Below are 16578 nucleotides of genomic sequence, written 5' to 3' on the forward strand. Positions count from 1 at the left end.
CATCTAAAGGACTTTGCACTTACTATTTCCCAAAATGGCTCCATGGCTCACTCTCTCACTTATTAGGGTCACTAAAATACCTCCCCAATCACCCTATTCCAAAATACTCTCTCCTTAAGCAGTTATCATCATACATATATTTTATTTATTTATGGTCTGTGTCCCTCCACTAGGATGCATACTCCTTAAGAGCAGAAATTGTACACTGCTGTTTTCCTCAGCATTCAGAACATTTCATGACACAAAGCAGGCACTTTACAAACTGGTGAATGAGGGGCACCTGGGTGGCTCAGTGAGTTAAGTGGCTGCCTTCAGCTCAGGTCATGGTTTCCGGGTCCTGGGATCAAGCCCCACCTCAGGCTCCCTGCTCAGTGGGGAGTCTGCTTCTCCCTCTCCCTCTGCCCCTCCCCTGGCTTGCGCTCGCACGTGCTCTCTAATAAATAAAATCTTAAAAAAATAAATAAAAATAAAAACTGGTGGGATGCCTGAGTGGCTCAGTTGGTTCAGCGCCTGCCTTCAGCTCAGGTCATGATCCCAGGGTCCTGGGATCGAGTCCCACATTCGGCTCCTTGCTCAGCAGGGAGCCTGCTTCTCCCTCTGCCTGCCACTCCCCCTGCTTGTGCTCTCTCTCTCTCTCTGACAAATAAATAAAATCTTTAAAAATAAATAAATAAAAATATAACCTGGTGAATGAGGGGTGCCTGGGTGGCTCAGTTGATTAAGCAAACTTAGCCTCAGGTAGTGATCTCATGGATCATAGGATCAAGCCCCACGTGGGGCTCCATGCTCAGCAAGGAGTCTGCTTGAGGATTCTCTCCCTCTGGACTTCTCTCCCTGTCCCCCACCCATCTCTCAATAAATAAATCAATCTTAAAAAAAAAACTGGTGAATGAATAAATAAGAGAAAATTCACAATAGCAAAAGGAAAGACTTAAGGCAAGAATCTAGATGGAGTTTATGTTAATAAATAATAAAGACTTTTTTTTTTTTGAGAGAAAGAAGGGGCAAGTTAAGAGAGAGAGTGAGTCTTAAGCAGGCTCCACACCCAGCACAAAGCCCAACACGGGGCTCTATCTCACAACCCTGAGATCATGACCTGAGCCACAATCAAGAGTCAGATGTTTAACCGACTAAGCCACACAGGCACCCCTAAAGACTTTCTTAAAAAAAGAAAAACTATATACATGTCTCATCAAGATATGGTCATTGGTTCATTTAAGAGATCACCTAGGGGCACCTGGGTGGCTCAGTCATTAAGCATCTGCCTTCAGCTCAGGTCATGATCCCAGGGTCCTGGGATCGAGCCCCATATTGGGCTCCCTGCTCAGCGGAGAGCCTGCTTCTCCCTCTCCCACTCCCCTTGCTTGTGTTCCTGCTCTCGCTATCTCTCTCTCTGTGAAATAAATAAATAAAATCTTGGGGGGGCAAAAAAAAAAAAAGAGATCACCTAAAAATTTTGTTAAGATTCTTCAAACCTCTCCCACCATCTGATCTGATTTAGAGAGCATAAACTAAACAGAGAAAAAAAAACTAGCAGCCTTGTCTCCATGGCCCAGTTTACTTTCTGCAAAGCAGTCAATACACAATCCCTCCCAACCCCATCTGTATACTTTTTACCATTCTTTATACCTAGATGGGAAAAGCTAATATTGAAAGTTGAGTAAACAGGATGATTTAATGGAGGAGCTGGTAGTGGTGCGCTACATTTTGGTAAGTATTTATAGTTCCAAATGCAAAGTACTATATGCAGGAATCAAAAATAAAAAACTCTAGCAATAGTGCATACTGGAAATAAGAAGAATAGCTAACACTGAGCACTTTGCACTGCTCTAAGCAATTTATATTTATTAATTTAATTCTCAAAACACTAAGAGGCACTTTATTAATCAATAAACAGTGGGTCAGAGATATTATATAACTTATTCAAGGTCAAGTAGACAGCAACTGAAAGTTTGAATTTGAGCATAAGCTGTCTACTCTTAAGCCCAAGCTCGTAAGCAGTAAGCTATGTGATATTAGAATTTTAGCTAAGAAAAATAAGGGCTATCCTGACAAAGCAGGTAGACATTATTTCCTAATAGATTCTTGGCAAAAACAAAGTAGAGCTAGTGTCAAATTAATGACAAAGAAAAAACTGTTATTTTTGAAAATAAGATTTTTATGTTTTTCATCAAAATGAAAAAAATTCCTACAAGTAAAATAAAAATACGCATAAAATGAAAATACTTTCATATATATATGTATATACCATGACCTTAGTAAAATATTTTAAAAGCATGTTTCTTTCTTTAGGAGAAAGTTGAAATTTCTATTTAGATTAGAAATAAATATTGTACTATTCTTAAGTACTGTGCCTTCAGCATAGCCCTCTACCAGTATTTTCTATTATGAACATAGCTATATATCAATTCAATGTGCTAGTTGTTCCAGACAGAAGAGAAAGTTAGTCTCAAGATCACATTTTAACTGAAATAAGAACTACAAATGTCATGTCAAGGGATGTATCTTTTGAAATATATTATCTTTCAAAAAACTTTGAGCTTTCAAAGCTCAAAGAACTGAGAATCAAATTACTACTTATGCAAAGAAAATGAATGAGGCACATATAACTTGCTCAAATCAAAACTGGTTCCAAAAAGTGAAAAAACAATTTCTTCCTTTCTCCACCCCCACCATTACAATAATAATAAATTGGTAAAAATCACATAAAACAAGAAATATATTTACATTTCTTTGTCTTTTCTGCAGATCTGGCACAGGTTTCCTTGAGTAAATTACATAAATGCCTTGTAGCATTATTCCTGAAAGAAAGCAAAGAGTCTCCCTAAGTGTAATCTGATCTCAAAGCAAAGTCATATGTAAAAGTTATGAAACATTGTTACAATTTTTAAAGAAATTCTTATATTTTAATATAGAGATCCCATTACTCATAAATGATTATGTGAAAAAAAATGGGTTGACTGTACTATTAGCCAAGATGATTTAGTAACTTCCTCCCTTTAAAAGGATAGTTCCTGTTATTAACAAGTTTCTATCCACGTAGTTAACAATAACATTTCAGTAAATAGTTCCATATTTTGCCTAAGGGGAAAAAAAATAAGAAAGGAGGGTTTGGCTTTTCATTTACTAATTACCCCAGCAATATTCTGTCTTACCCTCAAAACATTAAACAGTTAATTTTCTGACTAGCCTTTCATTACATGCATAAGATGACCTCTGATCATCTCAACAGATGCAGATAAAGCAATTTAAAAAATTCAGTATCCATTTATGATAAAAACTCTCAACAAAGTGTGTATAAAGGGAATGTACCTCAAAATAATAAAGGCCATATATGACAAGTCCACAGCTAACCTCATACTCAACAGTAAAAAGTAAGAAAGCTGAAAGCTTTTCCTCTAAGATCAGGAACAAGACAAGAATGCCCACTCTCACCACTTTTATTCAACATAGTATTGGAAGGCTTAGAGCAATTAGGAAAGAAAATAAATAAAGGTATCCAAATTGGAAAGGAAGAAGTAAAACTCTATTTGCAAATGACATATTATATATAGAAAACCCTAAAGACTCCACCAGAAACTATTAGAACTAATAAAACAGATTCAGTAAAGTTTGAATAAAAAAAATCAATACACAAAAATCAGTTGCATTTCTGTACACTAATAATGAACCATCTGAAGGAGAAATTAAGAAAACATCCCCATTTACAATTGCACCAAAAAGAATCAAATTCCTAGGATTAAATTTAACCAAGGAGGTGAAAGACCTGTACACTAAAAACTATAAGACATTAATGAAAGAAACTGAAGACCCAAATAAATAGAAAGATATTCCATGCTCATGGATTAGAAGAATATTGTTAAAATGTCCACACTACCTAAATGGGTCCTGATACCAATTTCAATGTGGGGAGGGGGATTCCCTACACCAACAAGCAATTCTTGGGACACCAGCAGGGTGTCCCATAATTCAATTCAATTATGACACTATCTACCTGGAGATAGCCTCAGATTCTACAGGATAAGTGTTCAGTCCTACACAACCACTGTCCCCCTAGCCCCACTTAAGATACCAGTTGCAAGTCCAGGTTTCACCTGCACTTCTGTCCAACTGGCTATAAATCAAAAGTTCCCATGACTCACTCCTTAGTTTTCAGACACCAGTCACAAGTTCAGATTGTTACCTGAATCTCTGACAGACTGCCTATAATCTGAGGTTCCTTGGGTTTGATTAATTTGCTGGAGCAGCTCACTGAACTCAAAGAAACAATATACTTGTTAGATTACTAGTTTATTATAAGAGGATATAACTCAGGAACATTCAGATAGAAGAGATGCACAGGGCAAGGCATGGGAAAAGGGTGTGGAGCTTCCATGCTCTTTGAGCTCACCACTCTCCCCAAATCTCTTCTCCAAGCTGGAAGCTTTCCAAACCTTGTCCTCTTGGGTTTTTATGGAGGCTTAGTTACATAATTGTGATTGATTAAATCATTGGCCATTGTTGACTGATTCAACCTCCAGACCATCTCCACGCCAGAAGGGGGGGGGGTGGTTAAAGTTCCAACCATCTGATCACATGGTTACTTCTCTTGGCAACTAGCCCCATCTTTATGTGGGATCCAAGTCACCTCATTAACATAACAAGAGATACCTTTGTCACTCTCAGCACTTAGGATATTCCAAGGATTTTGGAAACTATGAATGAGGAATAGTAGATGAAGATCAAATATATATAAGAAATACATATTTGGTCATCTGAATGACCAAAAATATACATTTTTTCTTATATAAATATATCACACTACCCAAAACAATTTAGAGAGTCAATGCAATCCCAACCAAATTTCCAACTGCATTTTTCAGAAATAGAACAAACCTAAAATTTGTATATAATTACCAAAGAGCCAAAGCAAACTTGAAAAAGAAGAAAAGAGCTGGAAGAATCACACTTCCTGATTTCAAACTATATGACAAAATTATAATAATCAAAACAGTATGGGAGGTGGATGGAAGGTTAGGTTTTTTATATTTTTTTAAGATTTTATTTATTCATTTTTTTGAAAGGGGAGAGGGGCAGAGGGAGAAGGAGAAAAAAATCCCAAGCAGACTCCCTGTGGAGCACAGAGCCCAACGCAGGGCCGATACTACAACCCCAAACGAGAGCATGACCTGAGCTGAAATCAAGAGTCAGAGTTTCAACCAACTGAGCTACCCAGGCACCCTGGGAGGTTAGATTAAATAGGTGATAGGGATTAAGGAGTGCAGTTATTGTGATGAGCACCAGGTATTATATGGAAGTGTTGAATCATTATATTGTATACCTAAAACTAATTATTATACCGTATGTTAACTGGAATTTAAATAAAAACTTTAAAAAAAAAAGTATGGTATTAGCATAAAAACAGACACATAGGAGTGCCTGTGTGGCTCAGTAGGTAAAGCATCCGAATCTTGATTTTGGCTCAGGTCGTGACTTCAGGGTTGTGGGACTGAGCCCTGCATCAGGCCCCACGTTCAGTGCAGAGTCTGCTTGTCCCTCTCCCTCTGCTTCTCCCCCCACTCACTCACTCTTCTAATAATAAAATCTTAAAAAAAAAACAGACACATAAATCAACAAAACAGAGAGCCCAAAAATAAAGCCATGCATATATGGTCATATAAAATGAAAAACACAAGATGCAACGTGTTGGCAAGGATGTGAAAAAAGAGGAATCCTCCTACACTATGGAAATGCAAACTGGTGCAGCCACTGTGGAATACAGTATGGAAGGTGCTCAAAAAATTAAAAATAGAACTATCCTATGACCCAGTTTACCCAAAGAATATGAAAACACTAATTTGAAGGGATATATGCACGCCTATTGCAGCATTATATACAATAGCCAAATTATGGAAGCAGCCCAAGTGTGTGATAGATGAATGGATAAAGAAGATGTGGTGTGTGTGTGTGTGTATGTGTGTGTATATATGTATATGTATATATGTATATATATGTACATATATATATATCACACTACCCAAAACAATTTACAGAGTCAATGCAATACAATATATACATATATGTATACACACACACACACACACACACACACACACACACACACACAATGGAATATTATTCAGCCATAAAAAAGAATGAAATTTTGCCATTTGCAACCATTTGCAACATGGATGGATCTAGAGGGTATAATGTTAAGTGAAAAAAGCCAGTCAGAGAAAGCGTGGTTTGGTTTGATTTCAAAACCTAAGACTGTTCTCTAGTACAGAGCAGTAGTTCGCAAAATATGATCCTTGAACCAGCAACATCCATATCGCTTGTTAAAAGCTCAAATTCTGAAGTCCTACTCCACTGAATCAGAAAATGCTGGTAGGGGGGCAGAGGACAACAATATATGTTTTAACAAGCTCTGCAGTTAATTCCAATGCTTGCTAAAACTTAAGAACCACTGGTCTAGAGAGGGACTTTTTTGTTACTGGTTTTGTAAAAATCAAAACAAGTGACCATAAATCTAATTCTTCAATTACAATTTGAAAAACAACTTCAGCCTTTTCCTGTTAATTTATGGTGAGGGGTAGAGGACAAAAGTGCCTTTAGCAGTATGTTCCCTAAACCACAAAGACCCTTTGAACAATACAACCTGACATAAAACCAGCCATATACTCCATATACAAGCAATCATCCAATCAAAAAAATATTTATTCAAGTCTACTATGTTCTCACAATGTCTCAATTTTAGAATTCTTAAAACTCTTCACTGGCTTCCAAATGGCCATCTGCAGCAATTTTCAAACTTTTTTTTTCCCTAGAACCAAAATCCTTTTTCAAAATGAAATCTCAACTGGATAAACAAGATTTTAAAGTATACTTAAAGCTGTTCTTGTTGGAGGGAGCCATAGCTATAACCACTCAGTCTTTCTTCAGCCCACCCCTCTGCAACCCCTATCCCTCCACCTCCACTTCAACATAAAAATCAAAACTCCTTAGCATGTCATGAAATGCTAGAGTAGCAACCTCTAATTCTCCTCCTGGCTAACTCCTATTCATCCTTCAGACATCCTCACCTTCAGAAAGCCTTCTCTGACAACAACCACCATCATATGCATGCTACAGGGCTTGACAGGTTTAATTCATCAAATTATTTAAACAAATCCCAGCTAGGAGTCTAACAAAAATCAAATGTTGCTTTTTAAGGGTATTTCTGAAAATATGTAATTGTAGATGCTTCAGGTTTGACTGCTAAAATTTGAAAATTGAGACTATTATTACATCTAATGGTGGAAATCAGATATTTAAGGTCCTGCTCCATTCAAAAAAAAATGCCTCCAAAATTATCTAAATTATATCAAAACTCTTTTCCTGCTCGAAAATGTCAATAAACCAAAGTGTCCATCCCCTCTCAAACTTCTATTACAGGCCAGGCATACGGTTTTCAAATACCCAGTCTCTTTCAAATCTATATCCTTTTTAGAAAGTCATGATCAGTGAATGAGCTGGTCTTGAGCAACTTTATATTAAATCTGTCATCCAATAATCAAGTCACTCTACCTTAACTTTGTTTCTCACCTATATTTTGACAAAGCTCTTACCTAATGTTAGGTTCCTTCAGACGACAATTGATAATTCAGTATTTGAGGCCAAAACGGACACACAAATGAAACTGCTTAAAATAGAAGGAAATCATGCCCAAAATAAATGCACCCCCTCTCACCTCAAAAAAATGGCATAAATTCTATGTGTCACACTACACTACCTTAAACTATACTATGTCACTAAACAGTCACTATTAACAAAAATTCAACTGTTCATCAGTGGAGGCAACAGCAATCTTAAGAAAGCTCACAAGCTATCAAATACTGGTATTAGGGCTACAGTAGGCTTTAGATGCCCTATAAGATACTATAGAAACAATCATATACCCATACAAAAGTGACCATAAGTACCAAATATACAATAGGCACACGATGTTAGGAACTTTCTCTTCTCTCTCCCTTCTCCCTAATAACCAAACCTCAATTAGGCAGGGAAAAAATTGAGGTTTAGCATTTAAATTTTATCTGGGAAGTCATAGGTTGTCTTTTTTTTTAATTAAGTAATCTCTAACCCCAATATTAGGCTCAAACTCACCACCCGGAGATTAAGAGTCACATGCTCTTCCAACTAAGCCAGCCAGGCACCACCACAGGTTGTCTTTCAATTAGACTAAAACAATCTGTTTTAGGAGCCTTTTTCATTTATCAACAACTTCAGTGACAAAGTGATAGGTCTTCTAAAGCCATGATGTTTAACTTAAACATGTAGGAATAAATAAATTTTGCACTCTTCAGGGACCCATACATTACATTCTAACTATTCAATATTTACTTGGCAGATGAAATAAACAACTACATTTTTCTGTTAAATTCTACATGATATAATCTAAATGAGGTAATAAGGGTATAAAATAAGGCTTAGCTATTGCCTAGAACAAAGGAAAGGAAAGGCTAAAGATTACACTAAAATTTTAAGCTAACATTAATGGAAGAATCATTAGGCCACTGACAAAAACAGGAATTTGAGAGTAAGAATTAGCTTGTAACTAAATTGAGCACTATTTTACAAATGCTGCACCTAAAATGTTGCAACAAACAGAAAAGTAGACAATATACAAAGGCAGTTGTAGATACAGGATTTTTTTATCAGATAGCTACTGATACCAAATAATGGTTTTTCTCCTGCCTGACATTTTAAAAAGTGAGAAATTGGGGCGCCTGGGTGGCTCAGTTGGTTAAGCAGCTGCCTTCGGCTCAGGTCATAATCCCAGGGTCCTGGGATGGAGCCCCACATCGGGCTCCCTGCTCGGTGGGGAGCATGCTTCTCCCTCTCCCTCTGCCTGCTCTCTGCCTACTTGTTCTCTCTCTGTATCTCTCTGCGAAATAAACAAAATCTTAAAAAAATAATAAAATAAAATAAAAAGTGAGAAATTATTAGTCAGTGACCACTGTTTGCCAAATACAAGAATGTAAAATAAGTATTTCTTCCTTCTTCCACAGTACCCAGGTAGAATTCTATATATAAGTTAATATTACATAACAGAATATTAAGTTCAATAAATTTCTGGAAATCATTTTAATAAATCTGGAATAAATTTAGAAAGAACAAATTCATTAAATTATTACTTACTCTTTTATTAAATCTTTATTTTCTTGAATTCCTTCTTCTAATTTCAAACTTACTTTTTCATTTTCAAACTAATTTACAAAACAAAAAGAACAGTTCATCACATTTTGCTTAGCAAAATAAACAGAGTACAATCATTAAGCAGCATTTCTTTGCTAACAACTAAGAAGTATAAGAATTCTTTGCACACAAAAAACTTTTGTGTCACAGCTTATGGATTTCCCATAAAAATATGGATCTCACTTTCATAGATCTAAAATCAAGTTTGCTGAATCATATCCAAAAAGTATCCAACAATATTTTAATGCAATATTATCTTCCCTAAACATTTTTAAATGTTTTATCTTTGTCCTAACCCAATGTTTCATTTTCTCAACATTTTTCTTTCACTCGGCCACAAAACTGAAGCTAAATAGTTCCAAATATAAAATCTATAAATGTCATATTCCAATAAGAAACATTTATATTAAACAAATCATCAGTAATAGGAATAAAAATTTAAAGTTTATAATCAGAATCATTAAATCAATCTTTATCTAAAGTAATTTCCCTAATCATTTACATTAAGCTTTGTGCAACTTGTCCTCTGTGCTCGTCCTAAAGTTGAAACACAGTATCAGTAAAAATTCAAAAACCACTGTCCTTAAAATCCACACCACTGAAATACTCTATTTTAAAAGTATTATGATAAAATCTACTACACTACATTTTCAATTCCAAATCTCATTATACCTGTAGTTCCTGAATGGCTTTCCGCTGTGCTTCAATTATCTTTCTATTTTCTTGCAACTTATTTTCTTTCTGCTTCAATTCAGATTCTACACTCACTTTCCACTTCTTGATCTTTTCAGCCTCCTTATACAGTTTTGAATATAGTCTGCTCATTGGCTCTGAATTCTGTTAAGATAAATAGGTTTCAAAGAGTGGTTACACTAAAATTTTGAACAATTAAAAACTACAGCTGCCTATTTAAAATATCTATGAGTAATATAGTATCTTAATAGTTGAGAACAAGTCTCTCCTCAATTTATGCCCTAATAGCATTCTGAAAACTACATTAACTCTTTAAAAGTTATTAGCAGTATTAGCTACTTCACTAAAGTTACTGGTCACTTGACCAGTTATACCCTACTGAATAAAATCTAATACCTTCAAAATATACCTAACCCAGATATTGGAAATAGTTTAGTCAATGAGAGAATCTGGCTGGTTAAAAGCTAAAATAAGTCACTCTACATGATATCTATAAATTTTTACAATGGTCTTGAAACATTTTGGTTATACAGTTTGAAGATTACCTAAAGGACATGAATTTTAAAATATAATGACAAAAAACTGTTAACACAAGATCTACCTTTCATTTATTCTAAAGTTTTATTTAGCTTTTACTTGGATTTCCTGCATTATCCATTTCAACATTATAAGGTAAATGCCAGTTTATATTTTTTTAAAATCACAGATTTCTGCTTGCTGATAGCTCTTTGTTATCAAAATACATGAGTTAAATTCCATATTTTTAAATTCTGTGACACATTTATAATCACAGCAACAGACATACAGCACTTTATCAAGCCATGGAATTTTTTTTTTTTTTTAAGTAGACTCATGCCCAAAATGGGTCTTGAACTCAAGAGTCTCACGCTCTACCAACTGAGCCAGCCAGGTGCCCTAGAATTTCTCTGTTTTGTTTTTTGGGAGAGAGAGCTTGCGAGCGAGCACAAGGTGGGGGGGGGCAGAGGGAGAAGCAGACTTCCCACTGAGCAGGGAGCCTGATGCAATGTAAGGCTCCATCCCAGGACCCTGAGATCATGACCTGAGCCAAAGGCAGACCCTTAACTGACTGAGCCAACCAGGCGTGCCTCTTTTTGTTTTCAAGACATCTACGTGCCATAAGTAAGAATGATTTTTTATAACCAAAATAAAAAGTACCGCAAGTTCTATAAATTCTTTAGACAGCAAATGAGCCAAACAATCATACTTATTAATTAAAGGATTGTTTGTAAAATACTGGTTTGAGTCTCAGCCTTTTCACATACTGTATCCACATCCCCTCTTCTATTCTTGCTCTCTGTGGTTCAAAATTAAATTGCCCCGAAAGAATGGATGCTTGCCTAACCCAGGAAAATGCAGAAGCCTAGTGTTTCAGCAACTTTAAAAGAAAAACAAAGGGGGAAAAATGGTTTTAAAGACTAGAACTTGGGCACCTGGGTGGCTCAGTCGTTAAGCGATCCCAGGGTTCTGGGATCAAGCCCCACATCAGCCCCACATGCTTCTCCCTCTCCCTCTGCTGCTCCCCCTGCTGTGTTCTCTCTGTCAAATAATAAATAAAATCTTCTTAAAAAATAAAAGATAAAGGATAGAACTTAAAACATTAACCAATTTTAATCCTTTAGAAGCTTCAAAAAGGAAGAGATAAACAAACAACAACAAATGATACTCCAATTACAAGAAATTTAATATAGATGGGAAATCTTCTGACCTCAAAATCAGAGTCTTTTAGTCCTTCCTGGTAGTGACAACTGTCAGAATTATCAACCTAAAAAAAAAAATGCATGTTTCCTGTAAGAAAATATTTCTGATAAGAGTTTCCAAATAGTAGCAATTAAGTACTGACGACTAATAATCCAACAACTAAAGAATTTTTTTCCTTTCTCAAACAAGCAACTCAATACCTAAACAGATTATATCTATGTACCCTATACTTAACTGACCTGTTCAAGCATGGGCAAAAACTTAACTTTTTGTAAAGCAGGATCTGCAAGATAAAAGACAACTGGTATTAAATATGCCAACATCTTATTTTTTATATTAAGTATTATATCTAACTTTAATGGCTCTCAATATAACACTTATATTTTCAATATCTAGCAATGTGTATGTAAAAAATACTTCTATATGTAGTGACATACTGCTTTTCTAGTCTCTTACCTGAATCAATGTTTTCCCCATTTTTGGAGAGATTAGTCATTGCAAATGGAAAATTAAAATCATCTTCAATATATTTGTTGAAACTCTAGAAACACAAAGAAGTTCTTAAACATACTGTTCCAAACAACTCTGATAACTAGCAGTGTAATATGTAATTATACATGTAATATGCATCTGCTTAAAGAAGTGACTTCAATTGTAAATCCTTCAAGGTATATATAATATTTAAAATATCAAGTGGTTTTGTTATGTAAAAAAGCAAAAAATATATGCTTTGTAAGTATTCAAGAAAAATAGTAATTTTAATTAGTAGCTTAATATATTAGTTTTCAATTTCATTATGATCTTTCCCTTGATAAAATTGAGAGTTGTCTTCACTGAATAGCATTTTAATATTATACTCTTAGCTATACAGACCATAGGAATTTTTCTACAGCATGTAAAATTGAAATATTCATTGCTTCATTCCATCTCCAATATAAACTTCCACAGAGAAATTTTAAAAATAATTTATCAATAAAAGCTGTTTAACCTAAGAAACTTAATAGAATTCCTTTCTGATAAGAACTGTTATATAAGTGAATTTCTCTTTTTATCCTGGCAACCAGAAGGCTCAAAGCCAAATTTTAAGCTTAGTCAGACACTAATTTTTGCCAGTATAGTAACATATTTGTCCAAATTTTCTTATTTTTTCCTTGACCCTAATGTTCTCTTATGTTTTTGTATCTTGCTATTTCATTGTATATGTCTTACAAATTGCCTCAAGTCATTTAAGGACAGAGGGAGGATTCAAATAAGCAGGACTCATTATGTATCCAGAGTTCTACAGAGGCGGTGATTATTTTTTAAATGAATGATGCTCACAAACATTAAGTATGCTCATTATTCATTCGAAGCAATACTATTCAAAATTCCTGGGCAATAAAAATCCTGGAAGAAAGCACAGACAGTAATTTCTCTGACATCGGCCATAGCCACATTTTTCTAGATAGGTCTCCTGAGTCAAGGGAAACAAAAGCAAAAATGACCTATTGGGACTTCCTCAAGATAAAAAGCTTCTGCACAATCAACAAAACTAAAAACAACCCACTGAATGAGAGAAGATACTTGCAAAGGACATATCCAATAAAGGGTTAGTATCCAAAATATATAAAGAATTTATAAAATTCAACACCCAAAACACAAATAATTCAAGTGAAAAATGAGAATAGACATTTCTCCAAAGAAGACATCCAGATGGCCAACACACACATGAAAAGATGATCAACATCATTCATCATCAGGGAAATGCAAATTAAAACCACAGTGAGATATCATCTCACACCTGTCAGAATGGCTAAAATGAAAAACACAAGAAACAACAAAGTATTGACAAGGATGTGGAGAAAAAGGATCTCTCATGAACTGCTGGTGGGAATGCAAACTGGTGCAGCCACTCTGGAAAACAGTATGGAGTTCCTGAAAAAATTAAAAATTTAAGAAAAAGTTAAAAATAGAACTCCCCTATGACCCAGCAACTCCACTACTGGGTATTTACCCAAAGATTATGAAAACACTAATTTGAAAAGATGTATGACTCCTGTGTTTATTGTAGCATTATTTCCAATAGTCAAATTATGGAAGCAGCCCAAGTGTCCATCGACTGATGTATGGTTATAGGAGATGAGGTGTATATATACAATGGAATATTACTCACCCATTAAAAAAATGAAATCTTGCCATTTGCAATGACATGGATGGAACTAGAGTGCATTATCCTAAGTAAAATTAGTCAGAAAAAGACAAATACCATATGATTTCACTCCTATGTGAAATTTAAGAAACAAAACAAAAAAAGAAATAAAAAACAATCATGGGGTGGGGAGACAAACCAAGAAACATACTCTTAACTATAGAGAACTAACTGATGGTTACCAAAGGGGAGAAGGGTGGGTGAAATAGGTGGGGGTTAAGGAGGGCCCTTCTCGTGGTAAGCACTGGGTGATGTATGGAAGTATTAAATCACTATATTGTACACCTGTAGCTAATATAACACTGTTGAGTAAATTGGATTTAAATTTTTTTTAAATTTTAAATAAATTTGTTTAAAATTCTTGGGTAAACCAGGCCACATTTGCTGGGAAAAAAAAAATTATAAAATAACACCAGTAAGAAAGTACATGGTGCCTCCTTACCTGAAGTTAATAGTCAAATCAAGATTCAAATGCAAATTTACCTTGAAGAAATTAGAATCTCCTCCCAAACTCTGAGGTTTCACTGCAGATACTTGACTGCTACTTAATCTTGGTGGTACAAACAATTTAAAAGGCTTTTGCTTTTCCATTTTCTCTCTTCCAGTTGTAATTATCTATTGCCCCAGAAGGCAGGGGGGGAAAAAGTGTTTTTACATTGTTTCATTAATACACTCTTTATGCTTTATTTTAAAAGGCGATGTCTGTATAACAAATGCTATGTAAAGGAGCACGAGTAACCTTTGCTACACTGTTGAGTCTGCAGCGTCACATCACTGGGCGGTCAAAGTATAAACACCCCGCAGTTGTTCCCACCACCTACCACCACCAATGGCCACGCTGGCGACCTAGACAAGCCAGAAACCCCGAGGTATCATCACTGTGACAGCCCGAAAAGAAAGCTCTACCTCCACCAGCCCTGGTAAATTGCATCACCCAGCCGTGAGAACTACTGTAAGTTCTTAGAGGGCTACCCGCTGCCGAGGAGGTGCTTGGGGGGGGGGGGGGTAGAGTGAGGCCGCTGGCCAAGTGCTGCAGGTGCGGAATCAAATCAAATCATCGCCCAGCTCCGGGTTCCGTCGTCAAGAAAGGAACTCAGTACACCTGCACTTACCTTTCAAGATTCAGAGGGAAACCACGGACTCGGTGCCCACGCGAACTGCTACCTGCTGTCTATTAGGACAGCAAAAAGAATCAATTAGAGCTTCTGCCTCCGAACCTCAGAAAAGGCGGGAATCGCTCCCCTCAGTGGCCAGCCAGGAAGAGGAGGGTGCGCGACTGTTTAACGGCTAAATAACGGTCAGCCGCGAGAGTTTGCCTGCCTCCCGATTCTCGCGAGATTTTCCTTTACGTTGGTAACAATTCGTCGCGGGATTCTGTTTCTCCTCAGCGTAGACATTCTTTAAGCTTCTGCTATTGTCAGAGAATGCAAGGAAAACTAGCAAGTGCTGTGATAGATCGGAGTGGAGAGTGAAAAATCCATTTCTGTCGTCCAAGAGTTCAGTCTTAGGGAAGAAACAGATGGGCAGATAATTATAGCCAGGTGTAATCATTTATAGGTGGTAATTTTGAAAGGGTGGTTAGGACACAGGGAAAGCGGCGCTTGCTATGGCCTGGGGAGTCAGGAGAGGCTACACAGAGGTGTTAGGCTTCTCGGCTTCTCTTAACGGCTTCCCTCGAGAATAAGAGAGTGACTAGAGAGAGAGTGGGCTACATAGTCAATGGGGAAAGAGAATTCCTGACTGAGGGAAGGTAGGCGAAGGCCCTGTGGCTGTGAGCGAGATTAGTACAAGAGAGAGTGAGTCCAAGTAGTGTGGCGTAGGTGTATTGAGGACAGGTGGGGAAACAGCAAGAGATGAGACTGCAGACTCGGCAGATATGAGGCCTTCCAAAGGCTTTTGGATTTTAGCCTTTATGGATGGGGATCTTGAAGAGTTCTGAGTAGAAAGGGAAGCAAGATCAAGTTCAGAAGAAAATCTGTCGTTATGAAAATTGGCTTAGGCGGGCATATCGGACTGGAGTTGGGAGACAGTTTTAATAGGCTGGGTAAGATGTGAGGAGCCGAGCCGTGACAGTGGCAATGGAGATGAAGAGAGATCAAACGTAAAAGATATTTAGGAAGTAAAATTAATAGGATTTGATGGCTTTTTTTTTTTTTTAATAGTAAGCTGTTTAAGAAGTCTCACTACTTGGCTTCAAGCTGGGGCGAGAAAATACAATAAATATTGTGGTACTAAGTACCTAGGTTTGAGCAATAAGATAACGAGTTCCATTTTGAACACATTTGACTTTGTTTTCAAACTTCTCCAGGTACTATAATTGATTTCCAAAGGGCTTAAGTAATATTTTTAAATAACCAATTTTGTATAAATTTAACCTATGAGACATCATAGTTTCTGCTAAAATTTAAAAATTTTTGATCCAGGTTAAGTCCTTCATTTTACATTTTAAGGAAACAGTCTAGTTACCCTAAAAAAGACAAAATAATCCCTCCAAGAGATGATTCCAGGTTTATGCCCAAGATGTGCCATGGGGGCAATAATTAATAAATTTAAGATCTTCTTGAAGTTGAAGATATAAATTCAATATTCCAGTTTTTTGAGTTTTATAACTAAAAAAAATTGAACTACAGTCTTTTTTTCTTTCTTGAAAACCAAAATGCTACTTCTCCTAGTATTAAAACTTAAATTCACAGTATTTTATTTACTTACACCCAGTCTTTCAAAACAATAGTGCCACCATAGAATTTCTCAATTTCATGCAT

At 36.2% G+C, this 16578-nt stretch overlaps 1 protein-coding gene across 10 annotated transcripts in view; it reads right to left on the bottom strand.

The window, feature by feature from the left end:
- The window catches only part of SYCP1 (synaptonemal complex protein 1), a 131310-nt gene extending 115420 nt beyond the window's left edge, over positions 1-15890 (bottom strand). For 4 of the 10 annotated variants that reach the window (XM_073896089.1, XM_073896087.1, XM_025872501.2 and 1 more), the window contains exons 1-8: positions 14929-15889; positions 14300-14431; positions 12085-12169; positions 11868-11911; positions 11636-11692; positions 9889-10053; positions 9160-9227; positions 2728-2801 (exon numbers count right to left, since the gene is read on the bottom strand). In XM_073896089.1, coding sequence (XP_073752190.1) covers positions 2728-2801; positions 9160-9227; positions 9889-10053; positions 11636-11692; positions 11868-11911; positions 12085-12169; positions 14300-14407 — 601 coding nt within the window. In that variant the 5' untranslated portion in view covers positions 14408-14431; positions 14929-15889. Of the gene's footprint in view, positions 1-2727; positions 2802-9159; positions 9228-9888; positions 10054-11635; positions 11693-11867; positions 11912-12084; positions 12170-14299; positions 14432-14555; positions 14576-14637; positions 14735-14928 lie in introns of those variants that run through there. The other 6 variants (XM_073896090.1, XM_073896086.1, XM_073896085.1 and 3 more) reach the window with 4 other exon arrangements.
- Between the last annotated feature and the right edge of the window lie 688 nt (positions 15891-16578).

Source organism: Callorhinus ursinus, unplaced genomic scaffold (assembly GCF_003265705.2).
Source record: "Callorhinus ursinus isolate GAN/ISIS: 27379988/994484 unplaced genomic scaffold, GSC_fseal_2.0 scaffold9, whole genome shotgun sequence".
Taxonomy (NCBI): Eukaryota; Metazoa; Chordata; class Mammalia; order Carnivora; family Otariidae; genus Callorhinus; species Callorhinus ursinus.